This window comes from Thermomyces dupontii (genome assembly GCF_041956625.1).
Source record: "Thermomyces dupontii strain NRRL 2155 unplaced genomic scaffold VTN31scaffold_3, whole genome shotgun sequence".
In the NCBI taxonomy this organism is placed as follows: Eukaryota; Fungi; Ascomycota; class Eurotiomycetes; order Eurotiales; family Trichocomaceae; genus Thermomyces; species Thermomyces dupontii.
This window is the reverse complement of record NW_027192309.1, coordinates 1,127,683-1,149,596: the sequence shown is the minus strand read 5'-3', so window position 1 is coordinate 1,149,596 and position 21,914 is coordinate 1,127,683. Positions and strand designations below refer to the sequence as shown.

The 21,914-nt window shown below is 50.2% G+C and overlaps 8 protein-coding genes across 8 annotated transcripts; 7 read left to right on the top strand and 1 right to left on the bottom strand.

The window, feature by feature from the left end:
- Positions 1 to 3,638: 3,638 nt before the first annotated feature.
- VTN31DRAFT_3872 (uncharacterized protein) lies at positions 3,639 to 5,734 on the top strand (the record flags this gene model as incomplete). Its single annotated transcript, XM_069404199.1, has 3 exons — positions 3,639 to 3,663; positions 3,731 to 4,515; positions 4,598 to 5,734. The coding sequence occupies 3 exons, from the start codon at positions 3,639 to 3,641 to the stop codon at positions 5,732 to 5,734; spliced, it is 1,947 nt and encodes a 648-aa protein (XP_069261197.1).
- Positions 5,735 to 5,998: 264 nt separating this feature from the next.
- On the top strand, positions 5,999 to 6,334 carry VTN31DRAFT_3871 (uncharacterized protein; the record flags this gene model as incomplete). Its single annotated transcript, XM_069404198.1, has 2 exons — positions 5,999 to 6,113; positions 6,168 to 6,334. The coding sequence occupies 2 exons, from the start codon at positions 5,999 to 6,001 to the stop codon at positions 6,332 to 6,334; spliced, it is 282 nt and encodes a 93-aa protein (XP_069261196.1).
- Positions 6,335 to 7,090: 756 nt separating this feature from the next.
- VTN31DRAFT_3870 (uncharacterized protein) lies at positions 7,091 to 8,481 on the top strand (the record flags this gene model as incomplete). Its single annotated transcript, XM_069404197.1, has 4 exons — positions 7,091 to 7,669; positions 7,723 to 8,042; positions 8,095 to 8,365; positions 8,416 to 8,481. 4 exons carry the CDS (start codon positions 7,091 to 7,093, stop codon positions 8,479 to 8,481), a joined length of 1,236 nt encoding a protein of 411 aa, XP_069261195.1.
- Positions 8,482 to 10,341: 1,860 nt separating this feature from the next.
- Positions 10,342 to 10,970, top strand: VTN31DRAFT_3869 (uncharacterized protein; the record flags this gene model as incomplete). Its single annotated transcript, XM_069404195.1, has 3 exons — positions 10,342 to 10,429; positions 10,485 to 10,576; positions 10,641 to 10,970. 3 exons carry the CDS (start codon positions 10,342 to 10,344, stop codon positions 10,968 to 10,970), a joined length of 510 nt encoding a protein of 169 aa, XP_069261194.1.
- A 1,084-nt stretch (positions 10,971 to 12,054) lies between these two features.
- VTN31DRAFT_3868 (uncharacterized protein) lies at positions 12,055 to 13,951 on the top strand (the record flags this gene model as incomplete). The annotated part of the gene is made up of 6 exons (XM_069404194.1): positions 12,055 to 12,150; positions 12,212 to 12,288; positions 12,342 to 12,566; positions 12,620 to 13,603; positions 13,671 to 13,744; positions 13,800 to 13,951. The coding sequence occupies 6 exons, from the start codon at positions 12,055 to 12,057 to the stop codon at positions 13,949 to 13,951; spliced, it is 1,608 nt and encodes a 535-aa protein (XP_069261193.1).
- Positions 13,952 to 14,546: 595 nt separating this feature from the next.
- VTN31DRAFT_3867 (uncharacterized protein) lies at positions 14,547 to 16,546 on the bottom strand (the record flags this gene model as incomplete). The annotated part of the gene is made up of 3 exons (XM_069404193.1): positions 14,547 to 15,985; positions 16,040 to 16,411; positions 16,468 to 16,546. 3 exons carry the CDS (start codon positions 16,544 to 16,546, stop codon positions 14,547 to 14,549), a joined length of 1,890 nt encoding a protein of 629 aa, XP_069261192.1.
- A 492-nt stretch (positions 16,547 to 17,038) lies between these two features.
- Positions 17,039 to 18,816, top strand: VTN31DRAFT_3866 (uncharacterized protein; the record flags this gene model as incomplete). Its single annotated transcript, XM_069404192.1, has 4 exons — positions 17,039 to 17,041; positions 17,094 to 17,260; positions 17,320 to 18,694; positions 18,757 to 18,816. The coding sequence occupies 4 exons, from the start codon at positions 17,039 to 17,041 to the stop codon at positions 18,814 to 18,816; spliced, it is 1,605 nt and encodes a 534-aa protein (XP_069261191.1).
- Positions 18,817 to 19,617: 801 nt separating this feature from the next.
- On the top strand, positions 19,618 to 21,146 carry VTN31DRAFT_3865 (uncharacterized protein; the record flags this gene model as incomplete). The annotated part of the gene is made up of 3 exons (XM_069404191.1): positions 19,618 to 19,962; positions 20,035 to 20,484; positions 20,538 to 21,146. The coding sequence occupies 3 exons, from the start codon at positions 19,618 to 19,620 to the stop codon at positions 21,144 to 21,146; spliced, it is 1,404 nt and encodes a 467-aa protein (XP_069261190.1).
- Positions 21,147 to 21,914: the final 768 nt, after the last annotated feature.

Genomic DNA, 21,914 nt, shown 5'->3' with positions numbered 1-21,914 from the left:
TGGCCTTGCGCCGGCGATGGTTCATTCAAATTTCTGCCCTATCAACTTTCGATGGTAGGATAGTGGCCTACCATGGTGGTAACGGGTAACGGGGAATTAGGGTTCGATTCCGGAGAGGGAGCCTGAGAAACGGCTACCACATCCAAGGAAGGCAGCAGGCGCGCAAATTACCCAATCCCGATACGGGGAGGTAGTGACAATAAATACTGATACAGGGCTCTTTTGGGTCGTGTAATTGGAATGAGTACAATCTAAACCCCTTAACGAGGAACAATTGGAGGGCAAGTCTGGTGCCAGCAGCCGCGGTAATTCCAGCTCCAATAGCGTATATTAAAGTTGTTGCAGTTAAAAAGCTCGTAGTTGAACCTCGGGCCTAGCTGGCCGGTCCGCCTCACCGCGAGTACTGGACTGGCTGGGCCTTCCCTCCTGGGGAACCCCATGGCCTTCACTGGCGACGGCCCCCCGGGAGAAGCCCCGGGGAGCTGGCTGGCGGATTGCAATGTCACCACGCGCGGGGATAAATCCTACCCCGACTTCGGAAGGGGTGTATTGGATCTACCTAGTAGACTTCTGCGATATTCATATGACCGGGCAAGAAGTCCAAGAACCAGACCTGCGAGGGAGCAGCCGACGTCAGCATTCCGCGTTGTCTCCGTTGGCTCCTCCAGAGAAACCTACCCGGAACCGCCTCCTCCATCCGGAGTGCGTCCGGCGTCGTCTCGCATCGACGGCCTCGCTCTCCACGGATACTCCCTCCATGCTTTCCTCCCCTCAAGGCCGGCGTGGTGCGAGTCGGAGTGGCCCAGATTTCGCGAGGGGGCTGTTCCCAGGGAGGAAGGAGCGCAGGCCCGCACCTTCCTTCACAGGGTTGTTTGTGCCCTGTGCGGTCGGCTCCTTCCTTCCTTTTTGGGCAAGTGTGTTGCTCCCACCCGACACCTGCCCTCTGGGCCCGCGATCTCTTCGTTTCTTTCTCCTTTTTCTTCGAGTGATCATCTCTCCTCTGCTCGGCAACACGCCGCCAAAGAACGCCGACGACCCCTTCCCCCCCCGTCACTGCTCGTGCACTTGCCCTCGCGGTCCGGTCCCGTTCCGCAGGGTCTCCTCCTCGCCGTCCTGTGTGCCATCAAAAAAAAGAACATCCGCATTCGCCGCCCCGGTCGACGCCCTGGCGCTCTGCCCTGCGCGTCGCGACGCGCGACTGGGCACGCCAGTACGCCAGTTGGCGGCGGTCCGGTCCGTGGGCCCGCGCGTGTCGTCGACGTCGACGGGAGACGGCTCCAGGCCCGTTTCTTGTGGCCCGGCGATATAAGAGAGGCCGTCTGTCGAGCGCATCACGCCAAGTCCAGTGCTAATCTTGAAGTCTTTCTGTATTGTATTCCTAGGTAATTCCAGGCTTGTTATGCTAGTTGGCAAATCTTATACCAAATCCGAAGTTGTCTACACTCCGTTTATTTTCGTACTTGCTTGACACATAGCCTCTCGCCCGTGGAGAGCTAGGCGTTACCTGGAAGGCTTAGATCCTCCAAACCCTGTCCGGGGTACCAAAGAGTTACGTGGAGAACACTAACGATTGCGATAATTGTGTCCGGAGTCGCGTACATGTATATGTGCCGTTTCGGATGCCCTATGTTGTATCTTCACTATCCGCCCCGTGTCGGCCTATGAAGTGTTAGTTCTGTAACATGTGGACAATCAATTGTGTACTCACGGCTCTCTTGAAATCTCCAGAGCCTCGATTGGACCATCCCCCTGAGCAGTTCCTTTTGCACCTGAAGAGTTTACGCTTGAAAGACGATCATTTTTGGCGCTCGTATCTGCCGCCTGGTCGTCATCGTCCTCGCCACATCCACAGTCATATTCATCGCCCAGTTTGTTGCAGTCATAAATAGGTTTCTTTAGCATTTTATTGACTTCATTATGGATGAAGCAAGCCCAGCCTGCTGCCGCCTGCCGTGAAGAGACCTGTGGAGGATATTTCTTGATGTGGGCCTGGAAATGGGACGCGCATTCGCCGCTACGTAACACATTAGTGTTGGCAGCACCACCCAGCTCCCATCTAACATACCAAGGGTATAGACGGGCAAAAAGATATATGAAGGAACGCAAAATTTCCTTTTCTTCTTCTGTTGGCTTCTCTGGATACCGCGCCATCATTGTGTGAAGCAATCGCCATGTTGCCCTCCCTAGCTCCTGCCTAGGAATAGATTGAAGTTAGTTATGAATATGAGTTGCCATATCGGACTTGATTTGGCACCTACTTTGTTGTCTCGTTGCCCAGTTTCGGCATGACCGCATTGCCAACAAGAAGATCATCGTGCACCCTCCAATGTGAACCACCCTGTTGTAGATGACCGGGAGCACGCGTTTGGGGACTTGCTGGACCTAAAGGTTGAATGAAGAAGTAGTATATCACGACAAGAAGCCCAAGCAAACTCGCGACAATGGTTCGTCTACTCGTGCGAGCTGCCATCGATTATATTGATGAAATAGCGTGCCCAATTGGTCTTAGAGCTCGCCGAAGTAGTTGTTAAGAGACGGAGTGGCCGGATGACTCGCGATAGGGAAAGCCGAAGGTTGGTCGCTCGATCTTGACAAGTCGACAATAATCATGCCTACTGTTCTTTGGGTCAATTCGGTGATCGAGCTGATTGACAAGTTTACAACGAACGAGCTAACCGGCTAAGGTAATGATTGGTCGGCGACCCCGTTAAATCCACTTTCCTTCAGGCTTCAGCTTCCCATCCAACTACTGGATTATGTGATACGGGTAGTAGTAGTTACTCCAAGTCCATATTGTACTCCGTACGTAAAGGAAAGAAAGCATGGAAAGAACGTATCTTCCGTGCTCTTCCTTTGACGGGCGTAAGTCGAAATGAACCATGGAGGGTCAAGAGCCTGTATTACAAACAAATACGATACTCGTACAAACGCGATACCTGTCATGGTGAACTCACCAATCATAGTGCTCCGTACAGAGACGGGAGTAACGTCGGCTAGATATCGCACTGGAGAACCTCCAGTTGCGAGGATAACGCCGAAAGTAGCTCTGCTCTGCAAATTACAACCTTCTATGCAGGACTAATCAGTAGGAGGATTGCACATCTTCGAGGAAAGAACCCCGTTACCCCTTGTCTGTGTCTCTGTGACCGAGGATGCTGACTAAGCACGCTCGCGCGCAACGTTTGGTAAGAATACTATGAAGTACCCACTGATCAATGGTTTAAACGGTTCAACCTGACGGTCAGGGTATGACCGGATGCGGATGATTACTGCACAGAGAAAGTTGACTGGCGTACTCCGTACTCACGTGGTCCTTCCCTGATACAACATCATCTTTTGTAAGTCGTTTTGCCGAGGCATCTGCTCTCCTGGCTAATTAGGAAACCAACAAAGAGATACTTGACAATTGAGACTGAGCATATTGAAGTTGCCTCCCTTGTATCCTGTATCGAGATCGGATTTCTCACATCATCTCTCAGCCCTTTTGCAAACTGAACTGACGGCGGCCTTCAGTTTCATTCATGTACTCGAACTCCCTATAGTACAAGGGAGTACGCACTCCTTCCTAGTACAACTGGTGGAAATCGGATATGATCACTGTTGTCATTCCCATCCGTTGACCAGTGGCTTCAATCAAAATGCCGCCCCTTTCTGCTCTGCCAGGTAAAGATCAAGTTACTACTCATGCTCTTACTCGCATATAAGCATTGCTGATGCATCATATTGTTAGATGTTCCAGTGAAATTCGCCGTACCCGCGATAGGTGCATTATTGGCCTATTTAAATGCCCGATGGTCCATTTTCTACGACTGGGATCTGATCAGCAACTTGATTAAGTTTCGAATCAAAACGAGGTTGGCTGAACGTCGAGATCGAATCAATCCGTTCTACATCCTCGAGACCATTGCGCTGGATCCAAACTCTGCCAACCGGCCGTTTCTTGTCTACAATGGTCGTACCTGGACTTACCAAGAAGGCTATGAGATCGTCTTGAGATACGGTCAGTATCTTAGGAAAACTCTTGCCATCAAGCCTAAAGAGATTGTCCCTATTGTTTTCACAAATTCTGCGAGTTTCATCTTCATCTGGATGGGACTCTGGAGTATCGGCGCCATTCCTGCATTCATCAACTACAACCTTAAGGGCAAGCCCCTCCTTCATTCAATCAGAGCTGTGTCAGCTCGCTTGGTGATCGTCGACGAAGAGGTCCACATGCATTTCACAGATGAAGTTATGACGGCACTCTCCTCGCCACAGTCACATGGGACAGGAGACCCAGTGAAAGTTGTTTTTATGACACCGGAAGTGGAGGCCAGTATTATTCATTTTCCAGCGATCCGAGAAGAGGACAGTTTACGCAGCGTTCCCTCCAAACTGTCCACAGGGTTGCTGATATACACAAGTGGCACTACGGGTTTTCCAAAGCCTGCTATAGTGACCTTTGACAAATTCTGGTCCGCCAGTCTCTTTGTTCGTGGATGGTTGGGCATCCTTCCAGAAGACCGAATTTACACAGTATGCTTTCCCAACTTTTTTTTTTCTTTTTTTGCTTGCTTGCTTTGCCTTTATTCTGAACATTAACAACCTTCTTTCACAGTGCATGCCACTTTATCATTCCACGGCGGCAATTCTGGGCTTTGGAGCGGCTTTATTCTCCGGAGCAACCCTCATCATCGGGCATCGCTTTTCTGCTACGCGGTTTTGGAACGAGGTCCGTGAGAACGATGCAACGATGATACAATACGTAGGGGAGGCCATGCGGTATCTCCTGGCAGCACCGCGACAACTGGACAATGTGACTGGGGAGGATCTGGATAAGAAGCACTGTGTTCGACTCGCATATGGTAATGGCCTTCGACCAGATATATGGAACCGTGTTAAGGAGCGATTTGGCATCGAAACGATCGGTGAATTTTACACTGCCACAGAGGCATTTTCGGGGCATTGGAACAAATCTTCCAATGACTTCACCGCGGGAGCCATTGGTCGAAATGGCCTGCTTGCACGACTCCTCCTTGGACGTTCTCTGGCGATCGTTGATATTGATCATGAAACTCAGATGCCTTGGCGCGACCCGACTACAGGCCTCTGCAGACGATCGAAACGTGGGGAGCCAGGCGAGCTGATATATGCCATGGATCCGAAGAATATTTCGGAAAAGTTCCAGGGATATTTCAACAACAAACAGGACACGGACAGAAAAATCCTACGAGATGTGTTCACTAAAGGCGATGCATGGTTTCGCACGGGCGACCTGGTCAGGTGGGACAAGGATGGCAGATGGTATTTTACCGATCGGATCGGGGATACATACCGATGGAAGAGCGAGAATGTATCAACCAATGAGGTGGCCGAGGTTCTTGGCAAACATCCGGAGATTGTCGAAGCGAATGTGTATGGGGTGAGACTGCCACACCATGAGGGGCGTGCAGGATGTGCTGCGGTCGTATTTCGGGATTCATCAACGGATCCTCCCGCTGAGGTACTGGATTCCCTCGCGGAGCTGGTTCATAGCCAGTTGCCTTCATATGCAAAGCCGTTGTTTCTTCGTGTCACTGCAGAGCTCGAGCGGACAGGCACCAACAAGCAGCAGAAGCATATCTTACGAGCCGAGGGCGTGGACCCGTCCAAGGTTGCTTCCAAAGACCGGCTCTATTGGCTTCAGAATGGGAGATATGTTCCGTTCGGAGAAGCAGATTGGGCCAAGTTGAATGCTGCACAGGTCCGGCTGTGAATCGAGTGCTGCTGCTCCTGATTTGATTCGGTAACTAAATAGTTCTTACACTTGTTATATTTGAATCGAATGTTATCAATGTGAGTACTATCAGCCAGTGACATCATCCATTGGGCTGCTATCTACATTGGTTCCTCCTACACCCATAGAATCATGTAATGACGGTGATTTTCTTAGGACCTTGCTTAGGAAGAAAGTAGCCATTACTCTCAAGCTCGCTCCGCACAGGATTTTGGTAGCAAATTCGATGAAGTCTATCAATAGATGCAGCGTGCGATTTTGCCCCATCTCCATCTGATTCTGATCCGCAGCTACGGATGGAATAGACTTCCGAATGCACCAATTCACCCCACGTGCATCACCATACTAACGATCCCACGTAAGTTCTGGAAATGACACACTGATAAGAGTAAAGTAGTCTAATGAAGTGCAGAATTAAGCAACGCAAATACCTTTCAAGAATCGAAGTTGGCAGAAAAAGGAACTGGCAGACAGAAAGTACGACACACGGCTCATTTCTTGTGGCCCAAGAGTGTAACTTACCTAGCTGTTCAACATGTAACTAAAGCAGGAAATGAGGAATGTTCCCATGTAAGTTGATTAAAAACACTCCGAACTGGAGTGGATACATGTACCTTAACTCCTTACATGCTCATTATGGGCAGGGAGCACTGCAGCTTTCGACATACTCCGTACAATAGGTAGGTACCTAGTATAGGTAAGTATTAAGTACTGATAGGGGTAATTTACAGAGAGTTAACTACGCAGCGGGTTGTCAGGAAAGTGATAGGTCAGGCGACAGAGATTGTCTCCTGCTGGAGGTTGCGATCAACATCGGATCATACTATACGAGTAGGCTACTTCGTACTTACTCCGTTCGGGTCGCAGTCACAGACGGAAGTGTAACGACCAAATTCGGACTATGAGGTTTACTCGTAAACCTGACCTACCTAATACGTAGCCTACCTACTTTCACAAGCCACGAGCCTCTTCAGGATCACATGATCCGGCAGTCAACCGTTGGCCCCGTGGGGCCTCTCCCCGCGTTTCCCCCGCCATCTCCTCCCCGAGTCCTCCGAAGTGCCTGGCAACCAAAAGTGACAACCGGAGGCCCCGCATGCTGTGCGACCGAAGAACCGGCAGCAGCTTGCTGCAAGCTCCCACGTGGCGTGTGAAGTACAGAGCCCCACAGGAAAATTGACTCGCAAGCACAATGGAGCGGAGGGATACAGCGTATGTTGACCTCCACAAGACGTAATTTAAATTAAGTAGAAAGTGCCCAAGCCAGACTTGCACCCATGCCATCATTGACTGAGAAGCACTGTCACGATTCTCAGATCTATGTTTCATTCCAACATGACTGGAAAGCTCTCCAAGGTTGTAGTCGTCGGTGCCGGGCCGTCGGGCCTTTTGCTCTCCCTCCTGTTGGCGAAGCACGGAGTCCCAGTTGAACTCCTCGAAGCCACACACGAACTCGACAACCAACCGCGGGCCGCACACTATTCGTCTCCCGCGGTCTACGAGTTGCGTCGCGCAGGCGTTATTGACGATGTCATCGAGCGTGGCTTCAAGCCGTCGGCCTTTTGCTGGCGGAAACCCAACGGCGAGATGATTGGTTATTTGAAGTTTGATGTTGATCCAGATGATCCAATGCGGATGGTGGTTCTGCCACTGGATCGTTTGGGAAAACTACTCTATGAGCACTTGCAGCGGTATCCCGTGGCATCGGTCAAATGGGGTCACCGCGTGGTTGCGCTTGGAGAAGATGCTGACAAGGCCTGGGTTCAAGCGGAGACAGAGAATGGGCTAGTAACCATCGAAGGAGACTACGTCATCGGAGCCGATGGTGCGAATAGTTTCATCCGCAGGACTCTCTTTGGCGGTCAGGCTAGCTTCCCGGGCGAAACGTTGAATGCCACAATCATCGCGACGAATGTTGGTCTATCGTTGAAGCTGAAATGCCGGGAAGAATGACTGACTGGAAGCAGGTAATCCACGACTTCACCAAATACGGATACTGGGATACCAACTACATTATCCATCCAACCAATTGGCACATGGTGGCCCGTATCGGCCGTGACGATCACCTTTACCGTGTTTCTTACAGTGAGGTTCCCGGGTTGACCAAAGAAGAATATATAAAGCGACAACCGGCCCGATTCAAAGAGCTTCTACCAGGAAACCTCGAGCCATCCGATTACAAAATCACCAATCTCAATCCGTACAGGCTGCAACAGCGCTGCGCGCCTGCTTTCCGAAAGGGCCGATTCGTTCTCGTCGCCGATGCAGCGCATGTGTGCAACCCATTGTAAGTTGGAATTGCACGCCCAACACGTGCGGCGGATGGCTGATTCGTGCAGCGGTGGTCTGGGTCTGACCGGTGGTATCGCGGATGTCGGTAGTCTGTTCGATTGCCTATATGGTATTTATACGGGACGCGCCGACGACTCGATCCTTGATAAGTACGCCGAGATCCGTCGAAAGATCTACAAAGAGGTCATTGATCCCGCTTCCCGGGAGAACTTCCGACGACTGTACGAGCTGGATCCAGAGACTGCGAAGGACGACGAATTTTTCAAGACTTTGAAGAAGGCCGAGACAGATAAGGACTTGGCTAGGGAGTTGAATAAGGTGAGTTCTCGGAGATTGTGACGGTGAAATTGCAATCCTGACGTTTGTAGGGTCTCAATGTTTTGATTCATGACTTCACTCAATATTATAATCCGCCCCAAGACGCAAAACTGTAAAAGCCTAGTTTTGACGCTCCGGGTTCCAAATTGATACATAGCTGGGTGTATTTGGAGCGAACTTGCTTTGTCCAACCTGTTTTCAGGACATGTACTATACCGAGCACTATGGCGGCAGTCCAGATGGTCAGATAGCTCGGCTTGGGAATGAAGCTCAGTATTGCATTGATTTGACCCACTTATATGTTCGGACCTCGTGAAGTTGTGGCTGATTTCCGCTGATAGATGCCACGTTGAGATGGAGTAGAAAATGACTGTTTCGAAGGCGAGTTCCTTGGGCGGAGGAGGTTGGAACTGGCGAGACACTCGGACGTGCAATGATGGACTGAGCGTACAACGGCTGCGCAATATTTGCCTGCTACAAAATCGGAGATGCAGAACATGTTCCAAGTTCATCGCTCCGGTGCCCTCCCCAACTACGGGTGAGGAGCTGATATACTGCATCGGAGTCAGGCAACCAACCGGCAAGTATGGTGGAGTTGATGCATGCAACGCCCTGAATACGGTTACACTAAATAACCTACGCATTGAGATATACTGGTACATAGTAGTTTCAATGCTCGGTGGTGGTTGCAACGCAACATCTCTCACCAGTTCCTGCTGGCAAATAAACTGATCAAGGAGGCGTAGAGCAGCATCCGATCCGATGCCGACCAGGCTAGGCCAGCTGGATGTAGTGCGAGCCCAGTTGTATACATATATGAGACTTTCAGCGTTTTTTATACCAGAGGATTGGGCAACTCAGCCCACTTTTCACCGGTTTTCCCTGCGTACGATATCTAGGAGACGGACCGGATGGCCTCGGGCAGAGCGGTGCACGTATCAAAGTTATTATAGTACTGTTTCAATGCTTTCTGAGCTCACCAGAAGATTGCATTGATCAGTCATTATTGTAGGTTCAGTTCTCGAGTCCTGATTCGGTATTACTGCAAAGGCTAACTAATGGGTAGGTCCTAGGCTGGTACCTATGTACCTATGTATGACTCATCCTCCCGTTCAAGCTGGACCTTGGTTCCTTGAGTTGGTGGTGCTGCTTACATCACTGCAGTAGTGACTTGAATTGCAATGAGAGATTCCTCAGGATAGTTCTCAATCCACCAAGAAAGGACAAAGATCAACAGTTTGATGATGTCCAAAACAAGGTAATCTCGGAGAGGCATGTTGAAAGTCTGGACATCCTTCAGTTTCTTTTGATGCTCCTTCTCCGGCTTGTCCCAGGTTGCCAGGTGCTTTCAACGCCGAACGATCACTGCATCAACAACCAATAACACTCTCACAACTGACCTGATGGGGCTGAACTCTCCTCGTCTTTTGAATTTGCCGACGGAAATTTTGCTGGGCATCCTTGGACACCTGTCCAATATCGCATCACTCCATGCACTTTCATGCTCGCATCCGTACCTGACGAGGGTGGTGAACCAACACAGCCACCACCTTGTAAATAGCATCTTGCCGAGGTCCATTCCAAATGCATTGCTTCCGCAGGCACTGGCAGCGTTCGAGGCATCTCGCATCACAAACTGGACCTCGACGACGCAAACGCTCATTGCTCAAAGATATCGCGCTGAGAAGTCCTTCGGCGATCGACGCTTCGTCAGAGAATTCGACATGTCAGTTCTCGATGCGCTTGAGGTTGAGGAACTACATCGGCTCATATGCCATTTTGCTAACGCGTACGTCGCGTCCGCTCTCGAACTGCAACATAATGATTCTTACTTGCCATTATCCCACGGTGAATGGCTCCGGGTTGTGGGCGCCATTTATCGTATGGAGCTGTGTGCACATTTATTTCGAGACTGCATTCCTCGTTCTGCGGACTGCATGGCATGCCAAGAATATGCCAGATCACAGAATTCAGACATGGTTGTGTTTCTGTTGAGCAACTTCCACCTCGTGGAAATTGAGCAAATGGGTTCTATGGCTGAATATGTCTTCCGGTATCTTTTTGGTTTGTATTTCTGTACCTGTAGTCCTTCAGAGAATGTCACAATAACAGCTGAAAGGGGATTTACATTCTCGGCCCTCACAGCAATGGGGACAATTCGATCTGGACATGACGGACATGATCACGTGTAGAAACCAAAAGATGCAGTTAGTACGTTGTTGTCTTCTCTCCTAGTCAGATAAATTCGCCCGAAAACAGGCTGAACGTTCACTAGCTACGCCCTCTTCGATCACTGCTGAGTGCTTCCATCAAAGGGAGTGACCTTCCACTCACAGCTGGAAAATCAAATAATATCAGTTTGCACAGACATTCGAGGCCGGATCCTACCTGGTGCGATGAATCCCAGCTTGAATCCGAGCATTTCGATGAGCCCTTCCTCAAGTTTAGCTATGGTGAGCCAATGGAAGACTACCGCGACAATGAGGCAATATTTGCATCAACAACCGTTGTCAGGGCGTCGCCGCCCGAGCAGATCTATGATTTGAGGGCCAGGGGTTACGTGATGTGGGATGCATCGAGGCTGTCATCGCTCCAGTATCGATGATGGATTGGCAAGCCATGCAGCTTGTTGTTGGTCTCTGTTTCTTTTTGGAACTGCAATCTTTACAGTACGGCGTTGAGGTAAACGTTCAAGTTGCCTGTGCGGGGTTTTTTCTGGGCATAAAGCGTGTTTGTTCGAGCTCTCAGGAATTTCTAGACCCTATTTGTGGAAACTGCGCTAGCGTTGAACTATGTATCTCAATGGCGGTCTGATGCTGCCAGGGTGACTTGTTAACTATTACTTAACACCGGTACGTACCCGAAGAGCTTCCAAGGGCATCTCCTGCAGTGCTGCCGCACTATTCCAGATCAAGACAAAATCGTACATGCCTCTATATGTGCTAGTGATTCGCGTGGGGGAGAGATACCTAAGATAGGACGGAGACCTAACTAATACTGGGCATGGTAAGGTAGGTAGTTTTATCAATTCAGTCTACCCACAAGGTAAGTTAACCGGCCACAGTATGGTCATGGACAAAACATTTCAAATCCCTGTTAGTTCGGCTTGTTCTGCTCTTTGACCCTCTACTGGCCTTCAGTAAAGCAGAGGCCTGCAAGAATCTTGAACACCATGATCCCATCTTCATATCAAGACAGAAACCTTCAGGTAGAAATCTGGAACTTCTTATGCGGAGTATACATAACAAAGTAAGCGCTAGTTGGTTCCCCCATGGGGTAAAACGTGGGGGAGACCCTTCGACGTTTGCGCAGTGGGCAGCGAACTGTCAGATGGATTGCATTTAGCCTGATATCAGAGTTGCATCTTTCCACTCGAGTTGTGATAAGCAGGGCTGCACGACCTTGTTAATGCCGTCCACAAATCGACTAAGAGGTCATTCGACCTCGCTAAATACATGATCTAAATTACTGCAGAAGTTATTAGTCGAGCTCGACAGAGATGGCCAATGCTTGTCCGAAATTCGTTTCGGGGACAGCGGACAGTCTTGGTGTTGCAGCGATGGTATTCTATAAAAGCCTTACTATGGCCAAGTCACGACGCTGATGCTCTCATCCGCGCCTACTCCCACATATTGATTGATCGCCCGTTTTGTTCTTGAGCTTGACCAAGCCCAAGTAGGAACATCACAATGTCGTTCCTTCTGAAGAAGATCGTCCACAATGAGGCGATGAAATCGGACCCTAAGGAGATATACGGGTGGCGCGTATATCTCTTAGCATGCTCGGTGCGTTGCCTGTCGCTCAAGTCTCTTTCAAAGTCCCGTGCTAATGCGAGATGACGGACAGGCTTGTTGCGGTGGTATGCTTTTCGGCATGGACAGCGGTATCATTGGAGGCGTCCTCACCATGGATCCATTCCAAAAGTCTGTCTTGCGGGCGATGTCTGGAGGATATATGAACTAACGGTTGGGTAAAGGAAGTATGGCCTGGATGACAAACCTGAAACTGTCACCGCGAACCTGAACGCAAACATCGTCTCGACTCTGCAAGCCGGCTGTTTTGCTGGAGCCTTGGCAGCATCCCCTGTTTCCGACCGATGGGGGCGACGCCCGGCATTGCTTATTTCTGCAGCTCTCGCAATCGTCGGGACGATAATGCAAGCTGCTGCAATGGGAGAACTCGCTGCCATGTATATTGGACGGTGAGACGGCCCCCTTTCTGGCGACAAGACATTTGACCACTAAACAACAACAGATTCATCACGGGTGTTGGAGTTGGCGCTGCCTCGATGGTCAATCCCCTCTATGTATCTGAGAACGCCCCTCGTGCCATTCGTGGCGGTCTCACTGGCCTCTACCAATTTTTCATCGTCACGGGTATCATGCTAGCCTTCTGGATCAACTATGGATCGCTCCTCCACATCCGTGGCACTGCAATGTATGTTGTTCCACTGGCACTTCAAGCACTACCCGCCGTGCTCTTGTTTATCGGAATGTACTTGTGCAATGAATCTCCCCGCTGGCTGGCCAAGCAAGATAGGTGGGAGGAGTCCAAGGCGACCCTGTGCAAAGTCCGTGCCCTTCCAGAAAACCATCCGTACCTTGAGAATGAGTTTCGAGACATCAAGCTGCAGTTGGATAATGAACGTGAGTTGATCGGCGGATCTGGAATTTGGGACCTCCAGAGAGAGATGTGGACGATCCCAGGAAATCGCAAGCGAGCCATCATCACCATCACTCTCATGGTCTGCCAGCAGATGACAGGGACAAATGCGATCAACTACTACGCACCACAAATTTTCCAGAACCTGGGTGTGGTTGGTAACGCAACCAATCTCTTCGCGACAGGTGTCTACGGAATCGTCAAGACTGTCGCATGTGGTGTGTTTCTCGTGTTTGTGGCCGACTCTCTAGGACGTCGCCGTTCGCTTCTCTGGACGTCCGTCGCGCAAGCACTCTCCATGCTCTACATCGGTCTCTACGTGCGCATTGCGCCGCCTGAAGACGGTAAGCCCGTTCCAGCGGCCGGGTACGTAGCGCTCGTTTGCATCTTCCTATTTGCTGCCGCGTTTCAATTTGGATGGGGTCCAGTGTGCTGGATATATGTGTCGGAGATCCCGACAGCTCGGCTCCGATCCTTGAATGTTGCTTTCGGCGCCGCAACGCAGTGGCTGTTCAATTTCGTCGTGGCAAGAGCTGTGCCCAGTATGCTCGTGACTATGGGATCAAATGGATATGGGTTCGTACCTCTACCTCAATCAGCAATGTGATGGGAAAGTGTTCATGGTTACTGACATGACCACAAGAACGTACATCTTTTTCGCCGTGTTCTGCTTCGCCATGGGCGTATTCGTATGGTTCTTCATTCCCGAAACTAAGGGTTCGTCGACGATCGGTTCATCCATGTCTTTAATCATGCTAACAGCTTATCATAGGCATATCCCTCGAAAAAATGGACGAGTTGTTCGGCGTCAGTACCGTGGTCAGCCCGAAAGCATACGACCCGGAACGAGGTTCTACTCAAAACAATGACAGCCAGGAGAAAAACGAAACAGGACCTACTTCAACGATGATTGAACGGGTCTGAGATATAGCCATAATTACGTGACGCCCTGTAATGACATTCCAATTTAATGGCTTGTGCTGTTCATCATAGTAAGCTCCAGACTCTGTAGTCAGAATATTGGACGGCATCAGGCGTTAAGACGATGCAATGATTCTCCCGTAAGTTACTACTGTCTTGGGCGCTTCTGTCCAATAGACGGATGAATCATCTCTCAGTTGATACCAGGGCCTTTACAAAGTCCACTTGTTATGATTATGAGCCAGTTACAGCAACATCGAGAATTCGGATTCCATGGCTAACTCTACAAAAGCTATAATATTGTATCCTCGCTCGGTATCTCTTCGGCCATGGCATCATGGTGGTCATCTTCATCCAGTGACTATGTCTTCTGTCCTCTAGTCCGTCGCGTGCATTAACTGGAGAGTTAATAGGACAGACATGGTGTATGGGGCGCTAGTCCGTACACACAGGCAATGTAAATTTCTAGAGTACACGAACCATGGAAGGGACGGGTGGATGATTCAGATCAACGTTAGGGTATACCGGCGACTGATTTCCCCCTGACGGGAATATAAACATGAACGTCATGAGACAACACCCACCATTTTCGATATAGTCAAGTCACTGTGATGCTGACGATCTTCACGTCGACCTCCGGCTTCTCCTTGTATGTCTTTACATTTTCGATGCGGTGTATCACGTCTAACCCTGCCACTGCCCGTCCAAAAATCGTATGCTTCCCGTCCAACCAGGGCGTCTTCTCCGTCGTGATAAAGAATTGGCTTCCATTGGTATTCGGCCCTGCATTGGCCATGGAAACCGTGTACGGCCTGTCATGGCGGAGGGAGGAGAATTCGTCCTCGAATTCTCCACCCCAAATTGATTCACCACCCGTGCCATCCCCATTTGGGTCGCCACCCTGAATCATAAACTTGCGGATAACTCGGTGAAAGATGGTGTTGTTATAATAGCCGTTGCGGGCGTGCGTGACAAAGTTCTCAACAGCCTTAGGGGCAGCTGACGGGAACAGTCGGATATGAATATCTCCCATAGTTGTGTGAAGAATCGCTGACGTACCCGGCGCTTCGCTCGGTTTGGCCTCGTTGCCTTGACTCTCGACAGTGTCGTTTGCTTGAGGCTTTTCGTTGCGAACGTCGCGCGTGCTTTTACTTATGTCCGTCTCATTCGTGAACATATAAAATCGCACTTTGCCGTAACCTGTGCTAACTAAAATCGGGTCCCGTTGTTCGGCTTCTTGTAACAAAGGGTTGGAGGACGCTGCCATGGAGACTGTAACGACACCTTTCCTTTGCGGCTGGCCTTGATACAATGTGAGGTTCAAGGCCCGAAACGGTTCGTCCTTTCCAAATAGGCGGACAACGCGATTGGTCACCGTGTTGATGCATTTTATTCCGAGCAAAGAACCGTAGAGAATGAAATGTCCGGATTCATCAAAAATGACGTTGACTTTGGGTCGTGTCACAGGAGAATCGAGCTCACGCTCGGCGGCTAACCGCCGGCCGAATTCAACGTCGTCTAGTCGTTCCAACGCCGTTCCAGCTTCTTGCATGTCTATTATTGTTGATAACGATTCATCGTATGTACGATATAATTTCCCCGATGGGAAATCAAAGACGCGGATTTGGCGATCTGGAAAAGAGAATGTCGCAAATTGTTGCCCGGTTGGAGATATTGTGATGGAGGACGGAATTGACTTGGCTTTGCGAAACTCGAAGAGATTCGTCGAAGACTTGAGCTCGAATACGTTGCCTGGCTTCTCGAAGTTGTTCGAAGGACTCCAGTATTCGATCATCCCTCCTTCGTCTGCTGATATCACACAGTCAAAGGCATTGTTGAAAGCCATGGCGACGACGGGCCTGCGATGAATATTCGTCAATGTGTGGAGAGGTTGTGTGCTCTCTCCTCGACCATCGTAAATGACAATTTTGTTGCTCGACTGGTCTGAGATTGCAAGAAGCGGCATAGACGCACCGCGACGGTGTATCCAACATATGCATCGTGGCGTGAAATCTAACGAAAGCATAGCGAGCAGGTCTGACCAGAGTCAGCGCCAGCCAGTGTGAATATTCATGTTGCACGACCACATACCGAAGGTGATGACGTCAAATAATTTGACCGTCTGATCATCGCCAGCCGTGGCAAAACTCCTACCATCAGCGCTGACACTTGTACTCGTGATCTCCCCAGCATGTGCTCGGAACTCCTTCACAAACTCCACGCTCACAGCCATCTTCTTCCAAAACTTTACAACGCCATCAATCGAGCTCGTAATCAGAAAATCTGTCTGGGGGGCCATCGTCACGTAGGATAACTGATCTCGGTGCATCAGCGATTTGGAGTATCGCGTTGATGCGGGCAAAGCCTTCACGTAGACTTTTTCGAAGGCAAGCTTGCGTTTCTTTCTCTTGGAAGCGTCTGCCGCGGGGAGAGCAGGACCAAATTCATCATCGGAAGACGAATCTGCGCCAGGGAGCTGTCAGTGTCGTTTGAATGATAGGTTGCGAACGTTCGCTCACCTCTCTCCTCTGGGTCATTGTCGCCTTCGACGGCAGAGAAAGGTCGTTTGCTGGACTCAGAATCTTCAGAGACCGCCATTTTAGCTTACAAAACGCTCGCTATTCTTTTATGACACTCAATCATGAGAATAACAGGAAACACCAGGACAAGAGTCGATCCTGGGTAAGCACAATGTGCAACATCAACCTTTTGGTGAAGGACACAATTCAGCTGCTTCTCAGGTGTAAACTACTACGTAAAGAGTATTAGCTTGATACGTTATCCAATAAGAACATGCGATTTTGCTAATGTAATCAACCCCGCGAGGTAGGCATTTCCATAAAAGGGATAACCTAGGTTATCCACGAGATGGTTCGGATCAGCGCCTAAGGCATCAGGTCTTGTTTGTCTTGTAAACAAACTAGCTTAATTTGGTAAGTAAAGTACCAAGTAGTTCTGAGAGCAGGAACCTGGCAGAACTGCTTGGAGCTTGAGCCACATCTCAACTTTTCTCGAGACCAAACACAGTCCGCACAGCAACGATCAATCCTCCTCCTGGGGCTTCGGAGTTGGCAGCCGAAATCGCCCATCATGGTATGTCGGTGCGGCTTTCAAGCATGCCTCTTCCTCTCTAACAGATGTCCAGTCCAATTCTTCCAACTTCAACAACCCCACTCAAATCTTCGCCGACGATGTTACCGAGGAGAGAGGCGAGAATGCCCGTCTCTCGGCCTTCGTCGGCGCGATCGCCGTCGGAGATCTGGTGAAGAGTACTCTTGGACCAAAGGGGATGGACAAAATCCTTCAGTCTGCGTACGTTGGCTGTGATGAAGAGTTTGGGAGTGGGGTTGCTGATCTTTCGTCGTGTCTAGATCGACTGGAGAAATTCTCGTCACGAATGATGGTGCTACAATTCTCAAATCGATCGCCCTCGACAATGCGGCTGCAAAAGTGTTGGTCAATATTTCGAAAGTTCAAGATGATGAAGTCGGCGACGGAACAACATCGGTGGCCGTACTTGCCGCAGAGCTTTTGCGTGAGGCGGAAAAGCTTGTAAACATGAAGATCCATCCGCAAACAATCATTGAGGGATACCGGATAGCCAGCAAGGCGGCCCTCGAAGCTCTTGCCAACTCGGCTGTTGATCACAGCGACGATCCCATTGCTTTTCGAAAAGACCTCCATGCTATTGCCCGCACAACCCTGAGTTCGAAAGTTCTGGCACAAGATCGTGATCATTTCGCGACGCTGGCTTGCGATGCCGTTCTCCGGCTTAAGGGCTCTACGGACCTCAGCCATATCCAAATCATTAAAAAGGCTGGCGGCAAGCTCAGCGACTCCTATTTGGACGAGGGATTCATCCTGGACAAGAAGATCGGCGTGAACCAACCTAAGCGTCTGGAGAATGCTAAGATTCTGATTGCCAACACGGCCATGGACACGGACAAGGTCAAGATTTTCGGAGCCCGGGTTAAGGTCGATTCAACAGGCAAGCTGGCAGAGCTGGAAAAAGCCGAGCGCGAGAAGATGCGCGCCAAGGTCGAGAGGATCAAAGCCCACGGAATCAACTGTTTTGTCAACCGACAACTCATCTACAATTGGCCGGAGCAGCTCTTCACTGAGGCGGGGATCGTGTCGATCGAGCATGCCGATTTTGACGGAGTTGAGCGTCTAGCCCTCGTGACTGGTGGTGAAATTGCGTCTACCTTTGACCATCCCGAGCAAGTAAAGTTGGGCCATTGTGACTTGATTGAGGAAGTGATCATCGGGGAGGACACCTTGATCAAGTTTTCTGGCGTGGCTGCTGGTCAGGCGTGCACGATCGTTCTGCGTGGTGCTACAGAGCAACTTCTTGACGAAGCCGAGCGGTCATTGCATGATGCTCTCGCTGTTCTTTCTCAGACAGTCAAGGAGCCCAAAGTGACTCTGGGAGGCGGATGCGCGGAAATGGTGATGGCCAAAGCAGTTGAACAAGCCGCACAGAACACGACGGGCAAGAAGCAGATGGCAGTTGATTCGTTTGCCCATGCTTTGAAGCAATTGCCGACAATCCTGGCGGACAATGCCGGGTTGGATTCCAGCGACTTGGTAACCCGCCTGCGCCAAGCGATCAACCGCGGCATGACCAGTTCCGGACTTGATCTGTTAACTCCCGGCGGCGGAATTGCGGACATGCGAGAGTTGGGTGTTGTCGAGAGCTATAAGCTGAAGAAGGCGGTCGTGTCGTCTGCGGCGGAAGCAGCCGAGGTTAGTTCTTCATCCCTCCGACCGTCCCTCGTCAAAAGCAAACCGACTAATGGTGTTTACAGCTCCTTCTCCGAGTGGACAATATCATCCGGGCGGCACCGCGCCGGCGGGAACGCGTGTAGTTGCAGCATAATACAGAATTGGAGACGATTCATGACTGGATCTTATGTAGACTACGTGCTTAACATTCAAGACCTACATAATCTCTTCAGCCATAGAAGTGCCAAATCCTGCGTCTCAGGATGAGCACCGGTCGCCAATTGCTAGACAAGACGGGCAACCCATTTTGATCGTCGCATGGACAATGCTGGTCCCTCATTGATCGACTGCATGGCCAGAGCAATTATCTAGGCTCCCACTGCTTTTAGTCAATCTTTTTTAGCATGCCGGTGCGAAGATTGCGCAATGAAGAATGCTTCGCCATCAATATGATTTGCACATTGGGTGTTGAGGTAGACCTCATACGAAGGTAAGACGAACGAAGCTGATCCAGGATTAGTTGTAGGCTACTGGTAACCATTGCTCGATGGACGATTAATCGATATGAGTATTTCCCAGTTAAGTCCAGTGTTCGTATGTCCCTTAAACAATGACTTCCGAGATTTTTTCCCTCTGTATTGTCATGCTGGTATCGTAACGGTCACTGCCGAGTGCCAACCCCGTGTGTTCGCTCTGGAATCCCCTCCCGCCGATCATGCAAGAATGCGTCATTATCGTCATGTCTCTTGCGTTCCAAGGAAAGCTTTCCCCTCTTCAATTCTCATCGTGGAACCTGAGTACACTGTACTACTTCAACGTAGTAGCGATATTCCCAGTACCATTCTACAACCGTTCCCATGAAGCCGGCGATTCTTGTCTCCTGCGAGTGATTTGACCGTTTCCCAGATGTTTCACTCCGGGTTTTTGACGCCACGACACGCCCGATGCATGTACTAGGAATACTGTCCTCTGATCTGCGGCGATGCCTACTGTTGACCGTGCTCCTGGTCGGCGCTCTGGAGGTCGACCCCGACAATCCGATGTCACTCAAGGATGCCGCCTCTAATGCCGCCTACAATATGATGACCTACTATCATGCCAACGAGAGTGGCCAAATCCCTGGCAAACTGGAAGGAACATGGTGGGAGGGCGGTGCACTCTTCATGACGTTGATTCAATACTGGCACTGGACCGGTGACGAAACCTACAACGACCTCGTTACTACGGGCATGATATGGCAAAGTGGTGAGAATAATGACTACTTCCCTGCGAATCAAAGTAATTATCTGGTCCGCATCCTTTTTTTTTTTTTCCTTCCCCGAGCAATTGAGTGACTAAAAACGCTAACTACAAGGCTGTAGGGAAATGACGACCAAGCCTTTTGGGCTCTCGCCGCTCTTACCGCAGCCGAATACAAATATCCTGATGTCGACGACGGACCTTCCTGGTTGAGTCTTGCTCAGGCGGTTTTTAATGATCAAGTCGCTCGCTGGGATGAGACAACCTGTGAGGGTGGCCTCCGCTGGCAGATCTATCCATATCAAGCCGGATTCAACATTAAGAATGCCATATCCAACGGCGCTCTTTTCCAGATTGCTGCACGACTGGCTCGGTATACCCTCAACGACACTTATGCTGAGTGGGCGGAGAAGATATGGGATTGGAGCTCCACAACGCCATTGCTCGACCAGTCGCGATGGCACATTGCAGACACAACGACAGTTGGAACCGGCTGCACCGACCACGGAGATTATCAATGGACTTATAATTATGCCACCTACATAGTAGGCGCTGCATATTTGTATAACTACGTAAGTGCAACGTAGATTTCGCTGGCATGTCAGTGCAAGACTGACAAGAACAGACAAATGGAGATTCGAAGTGGAAAGATGGCGTTGACGGTTTGCTCAACCGAACTTTGAAGACCTTCTTCCCCGAGGAGTACGGCGGCAACGTCATGTCAGAGACTGCATGTGAGACGGTCTACACCTGCGACAGGAATCAGATTTGTTACAAGGGATTCTTGTCTAGTTGGCTCGCATTAACTGCGCAAATGGTTCCTCACACTTACGGCATGATTATCCCGAAGCTCAAGGCAAGTGCTGTTGCTGCGGGTAAGCAATGTTCAGGCGGGCGTGACGGAAAGCATTGCGGAATCCAGTGGTTCAACTCGACTTGGGATGGTACAGAAGGGCTGGAACAGCAGATGGCGACCACCAGCGTGTTTGCAAACAACTTGGTTGCGTTCCAGGGCGGATTTGGAGATGGCGGTAATAACGACTCCGCTCCAGTCACATCCGAAACGGGCGGGAATAGTGCGAGTAATCCGAACGCTGGGTCGGAGGAAAAGCCCCTCGAGGGAGCTCATACAGTGGACATCACAACGGCTGATCGCGCAGGTGCGGGCATTGTGACTGTGGTGTTTGCTGGCGCATGGCTGGGCATGATTTCATGGCTGGTCACAGGCCCGTGAGAAGCTTCCACACTTTGAACTTTTGCACGATCATCCATATGCTCTGGCCTTGGGAACGCCATCGTGAGAATTGAGTTTTAGTGCATCAGACAGTGTGTACAGTGATGCATCTGACACTCCCATGGGGGAGCTTTCGCTGATCTTTGAACTCGGTGGTGTTGTTGTATCCGGCACTTCTCTGTCCTGTAGAAGGTTTATGTACTAGCTAGAATGTAGTAGTACCTACTACATACACCGTACAGGCTCTGAGTAGTAGGTACCATGGGCAAGAGATGTAGTTGTTGGAACTGTGAGGGAGAAGCAATAATGACAATGATACTCAGCGCACTCATTGCCCGAAGTAATGGCAAGCAGTTAGGGACAAAATTGGGACTTAGGACACGATCGGGATTGCCCAGGAAAGATTTGGGGGCCGTCTGTTCTGGTTGTTCGCTGGAGGATTTCTGAAAATACTACTTACTTAGTACCTACTCGTGATACTGTACTCCGTACGGAGTACTCGTAATTCAACATTTCAGGGGGCATTGTGGAGTCGCAAGCCCTAGCCCTAGGTTCCACCCATTTTGGACAATGAGGGCACTATGCCTGTTTTGGCATAGCTGCCCGCAACGTTCCATCCCCTTCGACTCAGCCGCCTAAACAGGACACCCCCTTGGGAACTCTCTGAGGGACAGAACTGTCGATGGACAGACTGGCCGCTGTCCTCGCTGGCGGTCCTGATTACACTTCTCTTTTCTCCATCAACTGTATACATCTTACTTTGACTAA